Source organism: Coregonus lavaretus (assembly GCF_964263955.1).
Source record: "Coregonus lavaretus genome assembly, chromosome: 25".
NCBI lineage: Eukaryota > Metazoa > Chordata > Actinopteri > Salmoniformes > Salmonidae > Coregonus > Coregonus lavaretus.
In genome coordinates this window covers 10000478-10018419 of record NC_140012.1, presented here as the reverse complement: position 1 = coordinate 10018419, position 17942 = coordinate 10000478, and the positions used below count along the sequence as shown (strand labels likewise).

The window sequence follows — 17942 nt, the reverse complement described above, 5'->3', positions numbered from 1 at the left end:
GGGAACAGAATAGTGTTCTACTTACGCTCCCTGTTCTCTCAGCAGGGTCAGGAACTTACTAACTCTGTGTTCAGGATCCATCTGGAAGACACACATGCGCACACAGACATGCACACACGCGCTTGTTAGCTCTCTTTGGGCATGTGCCCATATTTGCCTACATTTTCTATATAGCCTCCTTTCCTAGAACTTGTTTAAAAGTAGACTGCAGATGGTTCTCAGTGGGCCTGGGGCCGGCACAGCACAGGTGCCTGCAGGGCTGTCTGTAATTGGCTGGGAAGGTTTGAGTGGGCGGCTTGGAGGGAAGTGGATCAACTGTAGGATGACAGGAGGGAGTGATACATCTGGCAATCTGAACAGCAGCAGTAGCATCATGGAGAGTGGGTCTTATGTCTGGCTAACCCGAGGGGGAGAACCAGCTCTGAGAGAGAGGCTCACAGAAACAATGTCACGTAACTATGCAAATGCATGGTACTATTCAACAATGGTCATCTTGACTATGGGTTAGATATGATGAGATATATACAGTGGGGGAAAAAAGTATTTAGTCAGCCACCAATTGTGCAAGTTCTCCCACTTAAAAAGATGAGAGAGGCCTGTCATTTTCATCATAGGTACACATCATCTATGACAGACAAATTGAGAAAACAAAAATCCAGAAAATCACATTGTAGGATTTTTAATGAATTTATTTGCAAATTATGGTGGAAAATAAGTATTTGGTCACCTACAAACAAGCAAGATTTCTGGCTCTCACAGACCTGTAGCTTCTTCTTTAAGAGGCTCCTCTGTCCTCCACTCGTTACCTGTATTAACGGCACCTGTTTGAACTTGTTATCAGTATAAAAGACACCTGTCCACAACCTCAAACAGTCACACTCCAAACTCCACTATGGTCAAGACCAAAGAGCTGTCAAAGGACACCAGAAACAAAATTGTAGACCTGCACCAGGCTGGGAAGACTGAATCTGCAATAGGTAAGCAGCTTGGTTTGAAGAAATCAACTGTGGGAGCAATTATTAGGAAATGGAAGACATACAAGACCACTGATAATCTCCCTCGATCTGGGGCTCCACGCAAGATCTCACCCCGTGGGGTCAAAATGATCACAAGAACGGTGAGCAAAAATACCAGAACCACACGGGGGGACCTAGTGAATGACCTGCAGAGAGATGGGACCAAAGTAACAAAGCCTACCATCAGTAACACACTACTCCGCCAGGGACTCAAATCCTGCATTGCCAGACGTGTCCCCCTGCTTAAGCCAGTACATGTCCAGGCCCGTCTGAAGTTTGCTAGAGTGCATTTGGATGATCCAGAAGAGGATTGGGAGAATGTCATATTGTCAGATGAAACCAAAATATAACTTTTTGGTAAAAACTCAACTCATCGTGTTTGGAGGACAAAGAATGCTGAGTTGCATCCAAAGAACACCATACCTACTGTGAAGCATGGGGGTGGAAACTTCATGCTTTGGGGCTGTTTTTCTGCAAAGGGACCAGGACGACTGATCCGTGTAAAGGAAAGAATGAATGGGGCCATGTATCGTGAGATTTTGAGTGAAAACCTCCTTCCATCAGCAAGGGCATTGAAGATGAAACGTAGCTGGGTCTTTTAGCATGACAATGATCCCAAACACACCTCCCGGGCAATGAAGGAGTGGCTTCGTAAGAAGCATTTCAAGGTCCTGGAGTGGCCTAGCCAGTCTCCAGATCTCAACCCCATAGAAAATCTTTGGAGGGAGTTGAAAGTCCGTGTTGCCCAGCGACAGCCCCAAAACATCACTGCTCTAGAGGAGATCTGCATGGAGGAATGGGCCAAAATACCAGCAACAGTGTGTGAAAGACTTACAGAAAACGTTTGACCTGTGTCATTGCCAACAAGGGGTATATAACAAAGTATTGAGAAACTTTTGTTATTGACCAAATACTTATTTTCCACCATCATTTGCAAATAAATTCATAAAAAATCCTACAATGTGATTTTCTGGATTTTTTTTTCTCATTTTGTCTGTCATAGTTGACATGTACCTATGATGAAAATTACAGGCCTCTCTCATCTTTTTAAGTGGGAGAACTTGCACAATTGGTGGCTGACTAAATACTTTTTTCCCCCACTGTATATATATATATATATGATTGGACTGAACACGATTAGCTGTGTTACATGAAAGAAGTGGAATGTCAGACATTACATGTACAGGTAACTGCCAAAATAAAGGAAGCACTTGAGAAATGAGGGACACAAAGTATATTGAAAGCAGGTGCTTCCACACAGGTGTGGTTAATTAAGCAATCAACATCCCATCATGCTTAAGGTCATGTATGAAAATGCCCAGTTGCACATTATTTTGGCTACCATGGCTAGAAGAAGAGATCTCAACCCAATTGAACACTTCTGGGAGATTCTGGAGCGGCGCCTGAGACAGCGTTTTCCACCAACATCAACAAAACAACAAATTATTTTCTCGTAGAAGAATAGTGTCGCATCCCTCCAATAGAGTTCCAGACACTTGTAGAATCTATGCCAAGGTGTATTCAAGCTGTTCTGGCCCAACACCCTATTAAGACACTTTATATTTATGTTTCCTTTGGCATTTACCTGTATCATTTTGGCAGTTACCTGTACATTTCCAGTGGTGGCAAATAGGCCCTGGAGTTCATGCTTCCTATTGAAGAAAGAGGATTTGAAGGGGAGGGGAGGGGATTGGGAAAGAAAATTAATGTCAGTCTATGCAATAACTTATCTTTTGAATTGCCTGTAGCTATTGGAGATAAGACATGAGAGAAGTGAAAACTATTGGGGAAAATGTGGGATGAGAGGGTAAAAATAGAGAGGGAGAAGTGGGTGTCACGTCGGCGGAGCAGGGAGTCTGTGCGCAGCATGTCTTGGCAGACACTCGTTCATACTCCTCTTGGTGGGAGGTGTGTGTTAACTCAACATGGCTGCATTAGTGCATACCACAGCAATTACACAGCATCCAGCAGCTGCAACAAACAGCACAGGGACACACATCGACAATCGAGAGAGACCATACAACCATACACACCGCAGACACATACCGTAGACTAGAAATACAGTAGTAACGCTAGCACCAGATTTTAACATCCTGGTCCTCGGGACCCACACCTGATTCACCCAATCTAACTTCTCTTCCAGCCCTTGATTAGCTGAATCGGGTGTGTTAGTGCTGGGGAAGAACAAAAACATGCACCCCTCTAGGGGTTGTTTCTGGACAGGGCCTAAGAGAGTAACCCTCAACAGTAGATAAGACCTTTCCAAGGTGCTATGTGGTCTTTGTGTGGCTGGCATTCCTCTACAATTCATAGCATGTGAGCACATAAGACGGGGAAGTATGCAGAGAATGGTCGGGAAAGTAGAGCGATGACATTATTGGGGCTCACCACACAAATCATTGTTGAATCCAAACTGGTTTTAATTAAAGGTCGTAATTAATGTCGGTTTGTTTTGACTGAAACCAGACAAGAATCCGTGACTCCCCAGACTGTGGTTGTCTAGGCCAAGGTTCTCCAACTCCCACTCTGGGAGAGCTAAAGGGTGTGTGCAAGCTTTTGTTCCAGCCCAGCAGTAACATACCTGAACCCACTAATCGTGGTCCAGATTGAAGAAGGCCATGACTGGTTGATTATTTGATGGTTAGTGCTGGGCTGAAACTAAACCGGGTCTTTGTCTCTCTCACCTGCACAGCCATTTCGATGAGCATCGTCAGCTTCTTAATGCCGATCCACACCCTCTGGCCCTTCACCGCCTTGGCAATGTCTGCCCGCTCCTTCTCCTGGAAACTACCTAACATCTACAACAGAAAGAAAAGCAGTTTAAAAACTCACAACAAATGCATCCCTACTTACCACCATCCCAAATTTAAAACTGGAGAGCGAGGTACATACATGTGTGTATGTATGTGTGGGTGTGTGTGGTGGGTTGCCCGTGTGTGCATGTCTGCGAGTGTGTGTGTGTGTGTGTGTGTGTGTATGTATGCGAGTGTGTGTGAGTGTATGTCTACCTCCAGGGCCTCGACCAGCTGCTCTCCTCTGGAGATGTTGGGGATGTGGATGGTGGTACTGAAGGCGTCCAGCATCTCCATCTCCTGCAGCACATCCTTCCTGCTGGTGGTGCCGATGATCAGCAGCTTACGTCCCTGTGTGGGGGGGAAACATGACGCAGAGACACATGATGAAGATGGATATTTAGCTTAGGGACAGATAGGACATCCTGTAGAAAATGATGTATGGAAGTGTATAAAACTCTGTTGCTCAATTGGTAGAGCATGGCGCTTGTAACGCCAGGGTAGTGGGTTCGATCCCCGGGACCACCCATACGTAAAAATGTATGCGCACATGACTGTAAGTCGCTTTGGATAAAAGCGTCTGCTAAATGGCATATTTATTATTATTATATTAAAACCCTCATCTAACAACATGCTTCACATCATCAACATACAGTAAATGAGTATGGGGAAATGTGTATGGATAAGGTGGGATCCCTAATATGAGCCTTTTTATCAATCTTTTTATAAAGCTTCTGTTCAGTCTCTCGGTGTCTCTCTCAGCGGTGGACCACATCTACCTAGCTGCTCTAGTCTAGTTGACTCTGAATCAGGGAAGTGGCCTGTTTCTTTCCCAAGAGGCCATGGTCGCTCGGTCGGGGCCAGAGGAGAGGAGAGAGGGGGATTATGGGCTGGCTGCCCCCCCATGGTGCGGAGGGGGTGTGCCCCTGCATGCAGATGAGGTGCCACACAGGCGGCGGTGCTGCCAGGTCCCCCCGGCTCTCTCACAGAGCCCATTCTCCTCCGTTGTCCCCCCCTCGAGAGGCAGGCCTCCCCTAGCCCGGGCTCCCCGCTGGGCCTGGAGCTTTACAACCCTGGAGAAACAGCCCCGGCTCCCATTCACACCCAGCATAACAGCCTGCCTGGACCAATACATTATCACAAACACATCTATACTGCCATATACCCTCTCACATACACACATCCAGGAGAAACAGCTCCGCTCCCATTCACACCCAGCACAAAAAAAAACAGACTGCCTGGACCAAAACAATCTCATACACATTAAACACATTTACAGCTGAACGTAGGCCAGACTAGGGCCCTACTGCTTAAAATACCATAGAGGCCTGGCGGCTACATTCAGGAGACAAAGCTCACAAGCACACACAAAGCTCACATGAACACACACAGTTGTAAAGCTATATACTATCACACAACTAGGAAACACTTTTTGATTCACTCTGCATGGAAATGACTTGGGGCATTATCACGATCTGCTGCCATCTTTCTGCCACTGCCAAAAGAACAACTAGAGCATGCTAAGAGTGACCACACACACACATTCAAGAAGAGCCGCAGCCCACAGAATACTGACCTTGGGAGGTGGTTTCTTGAGGAGGACCAGCAAAGCTTGAAGGACCAGGTTTGAGAAACGGGGGCCAATCGGGACATAGTCTGAGAACAAGGACACTCATAAGTTCTCCCATATTCCTTGTAGGCTGCATATAAAATCAAATCAAATTGTATTTGTCACAGTGAAATGCTTACTTACAAGCCCTTAACCAACATTTTACATTTACATTGTAGTCATTTAGCAGACACTCTTATCCAGAGCGACTTACAGTTAGTGAGTGCATACATTTTTTCATTTTTTTCATACCAACAATGCAGTTTTAAGAAAGATAAGTGTTAAGTAAAAAATAGATAAGTAAAAAACATATGAATTAAAGAGCAGCAGTAAAATAACAGTAGGGAGGCTATATACAGGGGGCACCGGTACAGAGTCAATGTGCGGGGGCACAGGTTAGTATAATACCTCATTATCAGTATGCTTAAATATATTTTTCAGCTCTTATAATGCCAAATGTGGTCAAATAACTAACTTGATTTTATATTTCTTTATTTTACCATCTTCACTGGCGTTCTACCCTCTACAGAAACTGAGCAATAACCCCTTGTATTGAAGCTCTATATTTAATTTATAATTGTATTACATTTTCAATGAAAGACAGTACATTTTAATGAGCAGCCCCAACCTTTGCTACTATACACTTTCAAGCTACACACAGCTCTCGACACCTGCCACAGTATTGTAGATACATAAACGTACAGTTGAAGTCGGAAGTTTACATACACTTAGGTTGGAGTCATTAAAACCCGTTTTTCAACTACTTCACAAATTTCTTGTTAACAAACTATCGTTTTGGCAAGTCTACTTTGTGCATGACATAAGTAATTTTTCCAACAATTGTTACAGACAGATTATTTCACTTATAATTCACTGTATCACAATTCCAGTGGGTCAGAAATTTTCATACACTAAGTTGACTGTGCCTTTAAACAGCTTGGAAAATTCCAGAAAATGATGTCATGGCTTTAGGAGCTTCTGATAGGCTAATTGACATCATTTGAGTCAATTGGAGGTGTACCTGTGGATGTATTTCAAGGCCTACCTTCAAACGGAGTGCCTCTTTGCTTGACATCATGGGAAAATCAAAAGAAATCAGCCAAGACCTCAGATTTTTTTTTTGTAGACCTCCACAAGTCTGGTTCATCCTTGGGAGCAATTTCCAAATGCCTTAAGGTACCATGTTCATCTGTACAAACAATAGTACGCAAGTATAAACACCATGGGACCACGCAGCCGTCATACCGCTCAGGAAGGAAACGCGTTCCGTCTCCTAGAGATTAACATACTTTTGTGCGAAAAGTGCAAATCAATCCCAGAACAACAGCAAAGGACCTTGTGAAGATGCTGGAGGAAACAGGTACAAAAGTATCTATATCCACAGTAAAATGAGTCCTATATCGACATAACCTGAAAGGCCGCTCAGCAAGGAAGAAGCCACTGCTCCAAAACCGCAGTAAAAAAGCCAGGCTACGGTTTGCCACTGCACATGGGGACAAAGATCGTACTTTTTGGAGAAATGTACTCTGGTCTGACGAAACAAAAATCAAACTGTTTGGCCATAATGACATTCGTTATGTTTTGAGGAAAAAGATGGTGGCTTGCAAACTGAAGAACACCATCCCAGCCGTGAAGCAAGGGGGTGGCAGCATCATGCTGTGTGGGTGCTTTGCTGCAGGAGGGACTGGTGCACTTCACAAAATAGATGGCATCATGAGGAAGGAAGATTATGTGGATATATTGAAACAACATCTCAAGACATCAGTCAGGAAGTTAAAGCTTGGTCGCAAATGGACAATGACCCCAGGCATACTTCCAAAGTTGTGGCAAAATGGCTTAAGGACAACAATGTCAAGGTATTGGAGTGGCCATCACAAACTCTGACCTCAAGCCTATAGAACATTTGTGGGCAGAACTGAAAAAGCGTGTGCGAGCAAGGAGGCCTACAAACCTGACTCAGTTACACCAGCTCTGTCAGGAGGAATGGGCCTAAATTCACCCAACTTATTGTGGGAAGCTTGTGGAAGGCTACCAGAAACGTTTGACCCAAGTAAACAATTTAAAGGCAATGCTACCAAATACTAATTGAGTGTATGTAAACTTCTGACCCACTGGGAATGTGATGAAAGAAATAAAAGCTGAAATAAATCACTCTCTCTACTATTATTCTGACATTTCACATTCTTAATAAAGTGGTGATCCTAACTGACCTAAGACAGGGAATATTTACTAGGATTAAATGTCAGGAATTGTGAAAAACTGAGTTTAAATGTATTTGGCTAAGCAGTATGTAAACTTCCGACTTCAACTGTACATATGGCCCTTTTTAGCTGGTTATGGCAGGGTTATCAGAAGGAGAATGGTGTTTTTGCTTTATGAGCATTTTGTTCTATGTTATAACCCTGAACTTAAAAGGATACTTAAAAAAGAAGAATAGTGTTACCACAATGCAAGCAGAACCTTACCCAGCAAGCGCTCAATGTCATCTACCACTACACAGCTCAGCTGGGACTTATAGGCATCTTCAAATATCTGGAACAAAGAGGGTTAAGGGTGGTGAAGACATAGGTACTGACACTGTGTGTGTGTGTGTGGGTATCCCTTTCCTCACCTTCTTGATGGCCTGGCATTTAGCAATCTCGGAGTGGCCAATCATCTTGTCTGGAGAGCAGATCTTTATAAAGGGGAACTGAGATTCCTCTGAGATCTTAGCTGCCAGAGCGGTCTTTCCACTGTTGGGGGGACCTAGGAGAGAGAGCATAGCATACTACAGCTGTGGTCAAAAGTTTTGAGAATGACACAAATATAAATTTTTACAAAGTCTGCTGCCTCAGTTATTATGATGGCAATTTGCATATACTCCAGAATGTTATGAAGAGTGATCAGATGAATTGCAATTAATTGCAAAGTCCCTATTTGCCATGAAAATGAACTTAATCCCCCCAAAACATTTCCACTGCATTTCAGACCTGCCACAAAACGACCAGCTGACATCATGTCAGTGATTCTCTCATTAACACAGGTGAGAGTGTTGACGAGGACAAGGCTGGAGATCACTCTGTCATGCTGATTGAGTTAGAATAACAGACTGGAAGCTTTAAAAGGAGGGTGGTACTTGAAATCATTGTTCTTCCTCTGTTAACCATGGTTACCTGCAAGGAAACACGTGCCGTCATCATTGCTTTGCACAAAAAGGGCTTCACAGGCAAGGATATTGCTGCTAGTAAGATTGCACCTAAATCAACTATTTATCAGATCATCAAGAACTTCAAGGAGAGAGGTTCAATTGTTGTGAAGAAGGCTTCAGGGCGCCCAAGAAGGTCCAGCAAGCGCCAGGACCGTCTCGTAAAGTTGATTCATCTGTGGGATCGGGGCACCACCAGTGCAGAGCTTGCTCAGGAATGGCAGCAGGCAGGTGTGAGTGCATCTGCACACACAGTGAGGCGAATACTTTTGGAGGATGGCCTGGTGTCATGAAGGGCAGCGAGGAAGCCACTTCTCTCCAGGAAAAACATCAGGGACAGACTGATATTCTGCAAAAGGTACAGGGATTGGACTGCTGAGGACCGGGGGAAAGTCATTTTCTCTGATGAATTCCCTTTCCGATTGTTTGGGGCATCTGGAAAAAAGCTTGTCCGGAGAAGACAAGGTGAGCGCTACCATCAGTCCTGTGTCATGCCAACAGTAAAGCATCCTGAGACCATGATGCATCCTAAAAACAATGAAGTAGCAAACTTTGTGAAGACCAATACTTGTGTCATTCTCAAAACTTTTGACCACGACTGTATATAGAAAACCACCATACTGTATTTTGAACAAAGGAAATCTGAATGATATGGTTCATATTTATATAAGAGTTATTTCAAGTTAATGTCCCTTTTAGCAGTAAAGGAAAGAAAAATATATAGACTAAAATAGTATCAGTTGTTTGTGTCCTTGCTCATCTTTGTGTGTGTCTTGCACTAACACTAGCATTTTGTTACTAGCACTGACTTTGCTGATGGCTGCTTTGTTGATGTACGTTTTACTTAATTGTGTGGGAAATGCGCTCTACAAATTAAATATCATTTTTATTATTACTATGAGATGTGGTGGACGTAACTAGCTACCTTAAGATGAATGCACTGTAAGTCACTCAGGATAACATGCGTCTGCTAACTGACTGAAATGTAAATATTTTAGTGTATTTGTGTGTGCGAATGTGCGTGTGTGTGTGTGTGTGTGTGTGTGTGTGCACCTGCATGTGTGTGTCTCTCTTACCCTCCAGTAGCACAGACACCAGTGGTGTGCGGTCGCTGTTCTTGGTCTGCTGCACCAGCAGTTCCCCGTCATCCAGCACGGCTGTCACCGGGTCGCCCCACTTAATGATGCCGTTCATGATGTAGCTGGCATAGTCCTCTGAGTTGGTACCAAATGCCTGGCCAGCGGGGAGAGAGAGAGGGAAAGAGGAGGAGAGAGAGAGTCAGATCCACTAAATCATCGCCTTAAAAGGGTCCATTATTAAAATTGCTCTTAGAAATATCTCAAAATGATGTCCACATTTATTGTCCAATTTCCTGCATTTAGTGGACAATGGACATTGCCATCTACTTGATGTGATGATGGAATTGTTGAAAGTCTATCCAAATGTTGGAAGAGGACTTTTGGATGTAGGCAATGGTAGAGAGAGAAGGATGGAGAATGGTAAAGAGATGGAGGGAGGAAGGGGTATACTCACAGGTTTGATGTCGTTCTCCAGTGAGGCCAGGAAGTCGTCTCTGTGGACCTGCAGATTCTCAGCCTTCTCTAGGTCCACCTCCACCGTGGCACTGGCCTGCAGGGGGACAGAGGACAAGGGGGGAGATATTATTAGGACGATCCAATACAGATGGTTAATAGATGTTCAACTAACTATCAACAAACTGCTCGACTAACTATCCACTAACTTCAGCCCTGATCCTAGATTATTTATGGCACTGTGATGTTGAGGTGTAGACAAAATCCCCAAATAAGTTAACGCTGTTCCAGCTAACCATTGATAGTATAGTACCGACCTTTATTTTGTCCTGTAATGATGATGACGTGATAGTTTGGACTTACTGATCTAGCTTGCTTGAGTGGATGTTTACAATAGTCCCCCTCCCCAGTCGACTCGATCAACTGAAACGCTGTTGTTTAGCCCACTGCGAAGTGGATTCTGTCACTGTTATCGTGGAATCGTGTGTCTGTGTAAGCGAGGCTTAGAGAGTCCAGGTGTGTGTCTGCCCTAAGTGATTTATCAGGTGTGGAGAGTCTCTGTCACACGCTCGCACACACACGGCCAGATAAAGCAAGGTGCTCGTCTGTTAAGTGGTCTGCCCCTCGCCACACTCCTGGCCTCTATTGGAGGGCGATGACATGGACAGACAAGGGCTTACACAGGTGGAATGGCTGGAGCAGTCCCCCCCCCCCCCCTCTCTCTCTGTCCTAATCACTCGTTCTCTCCCTCCTCCTTCCAGACGAGAGTTGTCTCTGAGGGAGCACAATGTCTTATGACTAATTGCACAATACCTACGAGACCTACAGCCCCTTAACACACAACGATTGTCGGTTGTAGACTTAATGTTGAGGAGAAGAGAAAAATACCGCCTATGTAGGCTAATAGAAATGTCCGCCTATGTGTGATATTGACCTTAATGTGTCGGTTCATGGCAGTGGACTGGGCAGCTCTGACCAGCCCCTCCAGCTCGGCTCCGCTGTAGTTCTTGGTCTCGGCGGCCAGCTCACTGACGTCCACGTCGCTGCCCAGCAGGTTGAACTGACGCATCTTAGCTGTGTGGATGTTGAGGATCTGGACACGCCCCTTCTCATCAGGCAAACCTGGGGGAGGAAGAGAGAAGGGAAACGTCTTCTGTATATCCTGTACCTGTGTGTTTATCTGCTGTCTTCACCGTGTCACTGTACAAGGGATGAAACTGGAAAAGTAGAAATGTCTAGGTGTTGTTTGTCATGTAAAAGGTACAACATATATGAATAAGAACGTCCTTCACAGAAGAAAATAAAATACCTGAAAATGACCTAAAACCTGAATATATTAACCTAAAAGAAACTAAGCAAGGTCTTTGGTTAGAGTGGATGCTTTGTGGTGTTGTAAAGGACATTTTACTTTGTGCATCTTATCTTTGGTGTCATAAACAATCCTTGGGTCCTGCCTGTATTTGGTCAAGATATGAGGGGGGGGGGGGGGGGGGGCGTCATGACCCCCTCCAGAGGACCATCTGGCAGAACGCCCAGAATATGTTATTTAAGTTAATATAGGAGACGGAGCCAGTCACATGTAGGAACCAATCCAATGAATCATGTTTATGTAGGTTTAGGTAGCCGTATGTAAGGCATGCTCTTTTAGAGCTCACTTCAGACCGGCACTGTATGCATCTAAGTTTGACTGTGACCTCTCCAGCTTGCTGACAATAAAAAGTGATTCATTTAATATTGACTTTGAGTGTCCAGTGTAAGAATTTCCACAACAGTGTTGTTGATTTCTTACCAATCTCCATTTTGACTTCCAACCTGCCTGGTCTCAACAAGGCGTCGTCTATCAGGTCAGGCCTGTTGGTCATTCCTGAGTGAGGCACAGATGGAGAGATAGAGGAGAGGGAGGGTGAGAAAGGCATAGCTCAGATGATCTTCTCAGACCACAACTCGACCTGTCAGTGAAGCAGAAAAGTGTGTGTGTGCGCGCATGTATATGTGTGTGTCAATGTTCCCTCTATTTTTTTGGGCCACTGAACACATTTTGGGTCTTGTGAGAGGAAACTTGAAAGTTGTGAGAATTTTACAGTGAACACTGAGGCTGTACCCTTACAGTTTTAGACAGTAGCATTTGAGCATAATGTAGGCCTACCAACAAAACCAATGGAGTGAATCCCACAACATTTTCACATGGAAATAGCTTTTGATTTCTATGAGCCTACAGTATCCTATATGTGGTGTTCAATGCAGGCCTACATTGCATGAGACGTTTAAAAAGGTTTTTACATTATGAAGGGCTTGACATTAATTCATGATTTTTGACTTGGTCTGTAACACCATGGGCCAAATAGGTGACTGTAAATTGCATTGTATACAAAATACAATTAGTCAAATTAGACAAATGTAGGCTTCTCCTCTCTGCCTATTGGCTTATTTGCATATTCAAGCCTGTCTCAAAATACAAAACTGACCCTTTAATTAAGACATAAGCTTTTTACCTCACTGTCATTTCAAAGACGGCTTGAAATGTAGCCTACAAGTTTTGTGCTCTTGTAGGAAGCAGTAACTCCCCATTGCTGACCTATACTTATCTATAACTGGGCTAATAACTCGCTAACTAGCTAAGAATATCAACAAATGTGCACACGTGCTGCTCTGGACTCTGATCTGAACTGATCTGAAAAGCGCATGAACTCTCGGTTGATTGAAAGACCGCTCGTGGGCTACCCCCGCCAATAGAATTCTACTCCGTTGCACTCTGGCTCTGCCTACTACAAAATCACAGAATCTTGCAAAGTTAGATTTGTTTTGTTTTGTTGGATTGAAAATGGGGCTGATATGTTGATTCGATCACAGAAAAAACGTTGATCTATATAGTGCAAACTAATGAGGCGAACTCAGTGAAGTTCAATCTCTTGCATCTCTGCGCGGCATGGCATTAATTCTGCGCGGCAGTCCTGGAGAAGGTGCGAGCACGCGCGCAGCTTAGAGGAAACTGTACTGTTTTTAATTTTAGTTTTTACTTTATTTAGTAAATAATTTCTTAACTCTATTTCTTGAACTGCATTGTTGGTTAAGGGCACATAAGTAAGCATTTCACGGTAAGGTCTACACCTGTTGTATTCGGCGCATGTGACAAATACAATTTTATTTTATTTGACATTGGTGTGTGTGTGTGTGTGTGTCTGTGTACCTATGACCAAGATATTGTTGAGCTGCTCCACTCCGTCTATCTTGGACAGCAGTTGGTTGACCACTGTGTCATGAACGCCCGTGCTGCCTGCCATGCTGCCACGCTGCTTACAGATGGCGTCAATCTCGTCAAAGATGATGATGTGCAGCCCACTGTTGGCGCCCAGCTATTGGAGGAGAGAGATATGGGTGAATGATGGAGAAGGAAGGAGGATACCAATGGCCTCACAAAGTCAATGCAGTGCTACATAGGGACAGTATCTAAACTGAACAAAAATATAAACGCAACATGTCAAGTGTTGGTCCCATGTTTCATGAGCTGAAATAAAAAACATCCCAGAAATTTTCCAGACGCGCAAAAAGCTTATTTCGCTCAAATTTTGTGCACACATTTGTTTACATCCCTGTGAGTGAGCATTTCTCCTTTGCCAAGATAATCCATCCACCTGACAGGTGTGGCATATCAAGAAGCTGATTAAACAGCATGATCATTACACAGGTGCAACTTGTGCTGGGGACAATAAAAGGCCACTCTAAAATGTGCAGTTTTGTCACACAACACAATGTCACAGATGTCTCAAGTTTTGAGGGAGCGTGCAATTGGCATGCTGACTGCAGGAATGTCCACCAGAGCTGTTGCCAGAGAATTGAATGTTAATTTCTCTACCATAAGCCTTTTCAATGTCGTTTTAAAGAATTTGGCAGTACATCCAACCGGCCTCACAACCGCAGACCACGTGTAACCACGCCAGCCCAGGACCTCCACATCTGGCTTCTTCACCTGCGGGATCATCTGGGACCAGCCACCCGGATAGTTAAAACTGTGGGTTCGCACAACCAAATAATTTCTGCACAAACTGTCAGAAGCCATCTCAGGGAAGCTCATCTGCGTGCTCGTCGTCCTCACCAGGGTCTTGACCTGAGTGCAGTTCGGCGTCGTAACCGACTTCAGTGGGAAAATGCTCACCTTCGATGGCTACTGGCACGCTGGATAAGTGTGTTCTTCACAGATCAATCCCGGTTTCAACTGTACCGGACAGATGGCGTCATGTGGGTGAGCAGTTTTCTGATGTCAACGTTGTGAACAGAGTGCCCCATGGTGATAGTGGGGTTATGGTATGGGCAGGCATAAGCTATGGATAACGAACACAACTGCCTTTTATAGATGGCAGTTTGAATGCACAGAGATACGTGACGAGATCCTGAGGCCCATTGTCGTGCCATTCATCCACCGCCATCACCTCATGTTTCAGCATGATAATGCACGGCCCCATTTCGCAAGGATCTATACACAATTCCTGGAAGCTGAAAATGTCCCAGTTCTTCCATGGCCTGCATACTCACCAGACATGTCACCCATTAAGCATATTTGGGATTCTCTGGATCGACGTCTACGACAGCGTGTTCCAGTTCCCGCCAATATCCAGAAACTTCGCACAGCCATTGAAGAGGAGTGGAACAACATTCCACAGGCCACAATCAACAGCCTGATCAACTCTATGCGAAGGAGATATGTCGCGCTGCATGAGACAAATGGTGGTCACACCAGATACTGATCCACGCCCCTACTTTTTTCTGCATATCTGCATTCCCAGTCATGTGAAATCCATATATTAGGGCCTAAGGAATTTATTTCAACTGACTGATTTCCATATTTGATCAGTAACTCAGTAAAATCTTTGAAATTGTTGCATGTTGCGTTTATATTGTTGTTCAGTGTAGAATGTCAACCCCTCACACCATGGCTGTTCTGGGCTAAATTCTCCTCGGTGTTACCAGAGTGAAAACTAAAACCCTTTTAAAAGTCTCCTCATCCTCCCTCTGCTCTGGCATGAAGGGACAGGGTCTGCCCAAACGAGAAAGAGAGAAAGCCAGAGAGAGAGAGAAAGCCAGAGATAGAGAGAGCAGGGTGGGGGGTTATCCATCCATCTCTGGCCCTGTCAGTCTCCAGACGTAGCATTTAAAGCAGATGAGGAGCTGGGCTTATTATGGGCTAGGTGAGAGAGGGGGGCAGAGGGAGTGTCCGAGATAACCCAGCACCTCATTAGGTGGTGAAGAGTGAGGCCGTCACTGTCACACAGTCGTCACTACGGGGCCTCAATACGCAACTGTCCCACAGTATGGAGAAACCCAATGACTTTACCACCGTTATTATTACTAATATGCCTCCTTAAAGGGCAAATCAATCTTCTCCAGAAGAAATTAGCTTCTCCGTGTGGATTTGTGTGATGCTTATCTGTGGTTCGTGGCGTAGGCTGCATATTAGCCTCGGGGTAAGGAATCCTTATAGTATGACATCTATTTCATTGACTCATCAGGTATGTTGTGCTTGGTAACCACAGGAGTAATTGCAATGAAGGTACTGGGTGTATTCAATGACATACAACATGTATTTACTGGTGTGTGTGTGGATCTTACAGAGTTTTTATGTTTGTTACAGAGTAATCATGTGTCCCTCTCACCCTCTTCTGCTCGTCCTCTGCGTCGGCGAACAGCTTCCTGATGTTGGCCTCGGACTCTCCCACGTACTTGTTGAGGATCTCGGGGCCGTTGACCACCTTGGGCTCGCGGGCGTTCAGCATCTTCCCAATCTGCCTGGCCATCAGAGTCTTACCGCAGCCAGGAGGCCCGAACAACAGGATGCCCTTCACATGCTTACAACCTGCCAGGGAGGGACACCGTCAAAAAGTTGATAAAAACGAATGGTTTATGTGCGTCACAATCGTATCAGTCGGTGAGAAAAGCCCTTAGGCCACTGTAGCACTCTACGCTAAGTACGTTTCCATGTGCCCATTCTCCAATGCATTGTATGAGGTGACTTTTGCCTTTACGTCGTTGTCTGATCTCATCTCTGATTCATACATACCTGAGTATGAAAAATTCCCAAGGTACTCAAACTACACAGGTTCAATTTGGGAGAATGAGGCAGAAAAACAAGATGAAAATGCCTAGATGTACTGCAATTCCTTCTATGATTCAATACAAGTTGACTCTGTGATTGTGTTTCTCATAAAGATCAAGACTTGTTATTAGACCCAACCAATTTGGAGCAGTTTTGGGTCTCGACTGAAAACCAGACTGCGTTGGTCCTGTCGTAGCTTATTGCACCTGTTTAGTGACATTTGCTCCACACTCATTGAGGGGCCAGAGATAAACATCAGCCCTCCCATTTAGACCTGCTGAAGGGAAGACAGTTAGGGGTAGTGAGGAGGGGCTCCAGGTAGAGCATTGCAGTATTTGTGTGTGTGTGTGTGTGTGTGTGTGTGTGACCCCTTGCTGTCTGCCTGACCTTGAGAGCGTGGGGAGACATGGAGAGAGTGAGAGGCCACACACACCTTCCCCCTACGGTCAACTCTATCAGCACCTGCCCTCCCTGACACTCCCCAATTACACCCTCACCTTTAGACTCTCCTCTATCAGGGCTCGCTATCTCATTAGACCATCCAGCTGGCCACAGCCAGGGGCCAACTCCTGCACCCCGTAGCACCCAGCAGCCCCGCTTAAAGAGATACTTGGGGATTTTGGCAATGAGGCCCTTTATCTACTTCCCCGGAGTCAGACGAACTAGTGGATACCATTTTTATGTCTCTGTGTCAAGAATGAAGGAAGTTAGGGGTAGTTTCGCGAGCCAATGCTAACTAGCATTAGCGCAAGGACTGGAAGTCTATGGGTATCTACTAGCATGCTAGCAGATACCCAGAGACTTTCCAGTCATTGCGCTAATGCTAGTTAGCATTGGCTCTTGAAACTACAGTGCCTTCAGAAAGTATTCATACCCCTCGACTTATTCCACATTTTGTTGTGTTACAGCCTGAATTCAAAATTGATTACTTTTTTCCCCCCTCACCCATCTATACACAACACCCCAAAATGACAACGTGAAAACATCTTCTTAGAAATGTTTGCAAAAAATGAAATACAGAAATATAATATTTACATACTGTAAGTATTCAAACCCCTTTGCTATGACACTCCAAATTGAGCTCAGCTGCATCGAATTTCCTTTGATCACCCTTGAGATGTTACTACAATAAGGTCCCACAGTTGACAGTGCATGTCAGAGCAGAAACTATACCATGAAGTCCAAGGAACTGTCTGTAGAGCTCAGAAATAGAATTGTGATGAGGCATATATCTGGGGAAAGGTTTAAAACAATTTTGTAGCGTGTTGAAAGTTAACAAGAGCACAGTGGTCTCCATCATTGGGAAATTGAAAAACAATGAACTACCCAGACTCTGCCTAGAGCTGGCTGTCCGACCGATCTAAGCAACCGGGCAAGACCACTCTGACAGAACTACAGAGTTCCTTGGCTGAGATGGGAGAACCTGCCAGAAGGACTAAAGTCTCTACAGCACTTCACCAATCTGGGCTTTATGGGAGAGTGGTCAGACAGAAGCCACTCCTGAGGTAAAGGCACATGACAGCACACCTGGAGTTTGCAAAAAGGCACTGGAAAGACTCAGAGCATAAGGCAAATTATTCTGTGGTCTGATGAGACGAAAATGTAACTGGCCTGAATGCAAAGCACTATGTCTGGAGAAAACACCATCCCTACCGTGAAGCGTGGTGGTGGCAGCATCATGCTATGGGGATGCTTTTCAGCCGCAGGGACTGGGAGACTGG

The 17942-nt window shown here is 44.8% G+C and overlaps 1 protein-coding gene across 1 annotated transcript in view; it reads right to left on the bottom strand.

Annotated features, from left to right (window-relative positions):
- The window catches only part of LOC311101036 (vesicle-fusing ATPase), a 36460-nt gene that overhangs the window by 1849 nt on the left and 16669 nt on the right, over nucleotides 1–17942 (bottom strand). The window contains exons 9-20 of the mRNA XM_084142053.1: nucleotides 15782–15981; nucleotides 13321–13486; nucleotides 11923–11997; nucleotides 11068–11255; nucleotides 10135–10230; nucleotides 9678–9834; nucleotides 8029–8162; nucleotides 7883–7949; nucleotides 5385–5464; nucleotides 4025–4159; nucleotides 3701–3814; nucleotides 26–81 (exon numbers count right to left, since the gene is read on the bottom strand). Coding sequence (XP_083998179.1) covers nucleotides 26–81; nucleotides 3701–3814; nucleotides 4025–4159; nucleotides 5385–5464; nucleotides 7883–7949; nucleotides 8029–8162; nucleotides 9678–9834; nucleotides 10135–10230; nucleotides 11068–11255; nucleotides 11923–11997; nucleotides 13321–13486; nucleotides 15782–15981 — 1468 coding nt within the window. The remainder of the gene's footprint in view (nucleotides 1–25; nucleotides 82–3700; nucleotides 3815–4024; nucleotides 4160–5384; nucleotides 5465–7882; nucleotides 7950–8028; nucleotides 8163–9677; nucleotides 9835–10134; nucleotides 10231–11067; nucleotides 11256–11922; nucleotides 11998–13320; nucleotides 13487–15781; nucleotides 15982–17942) is intronic.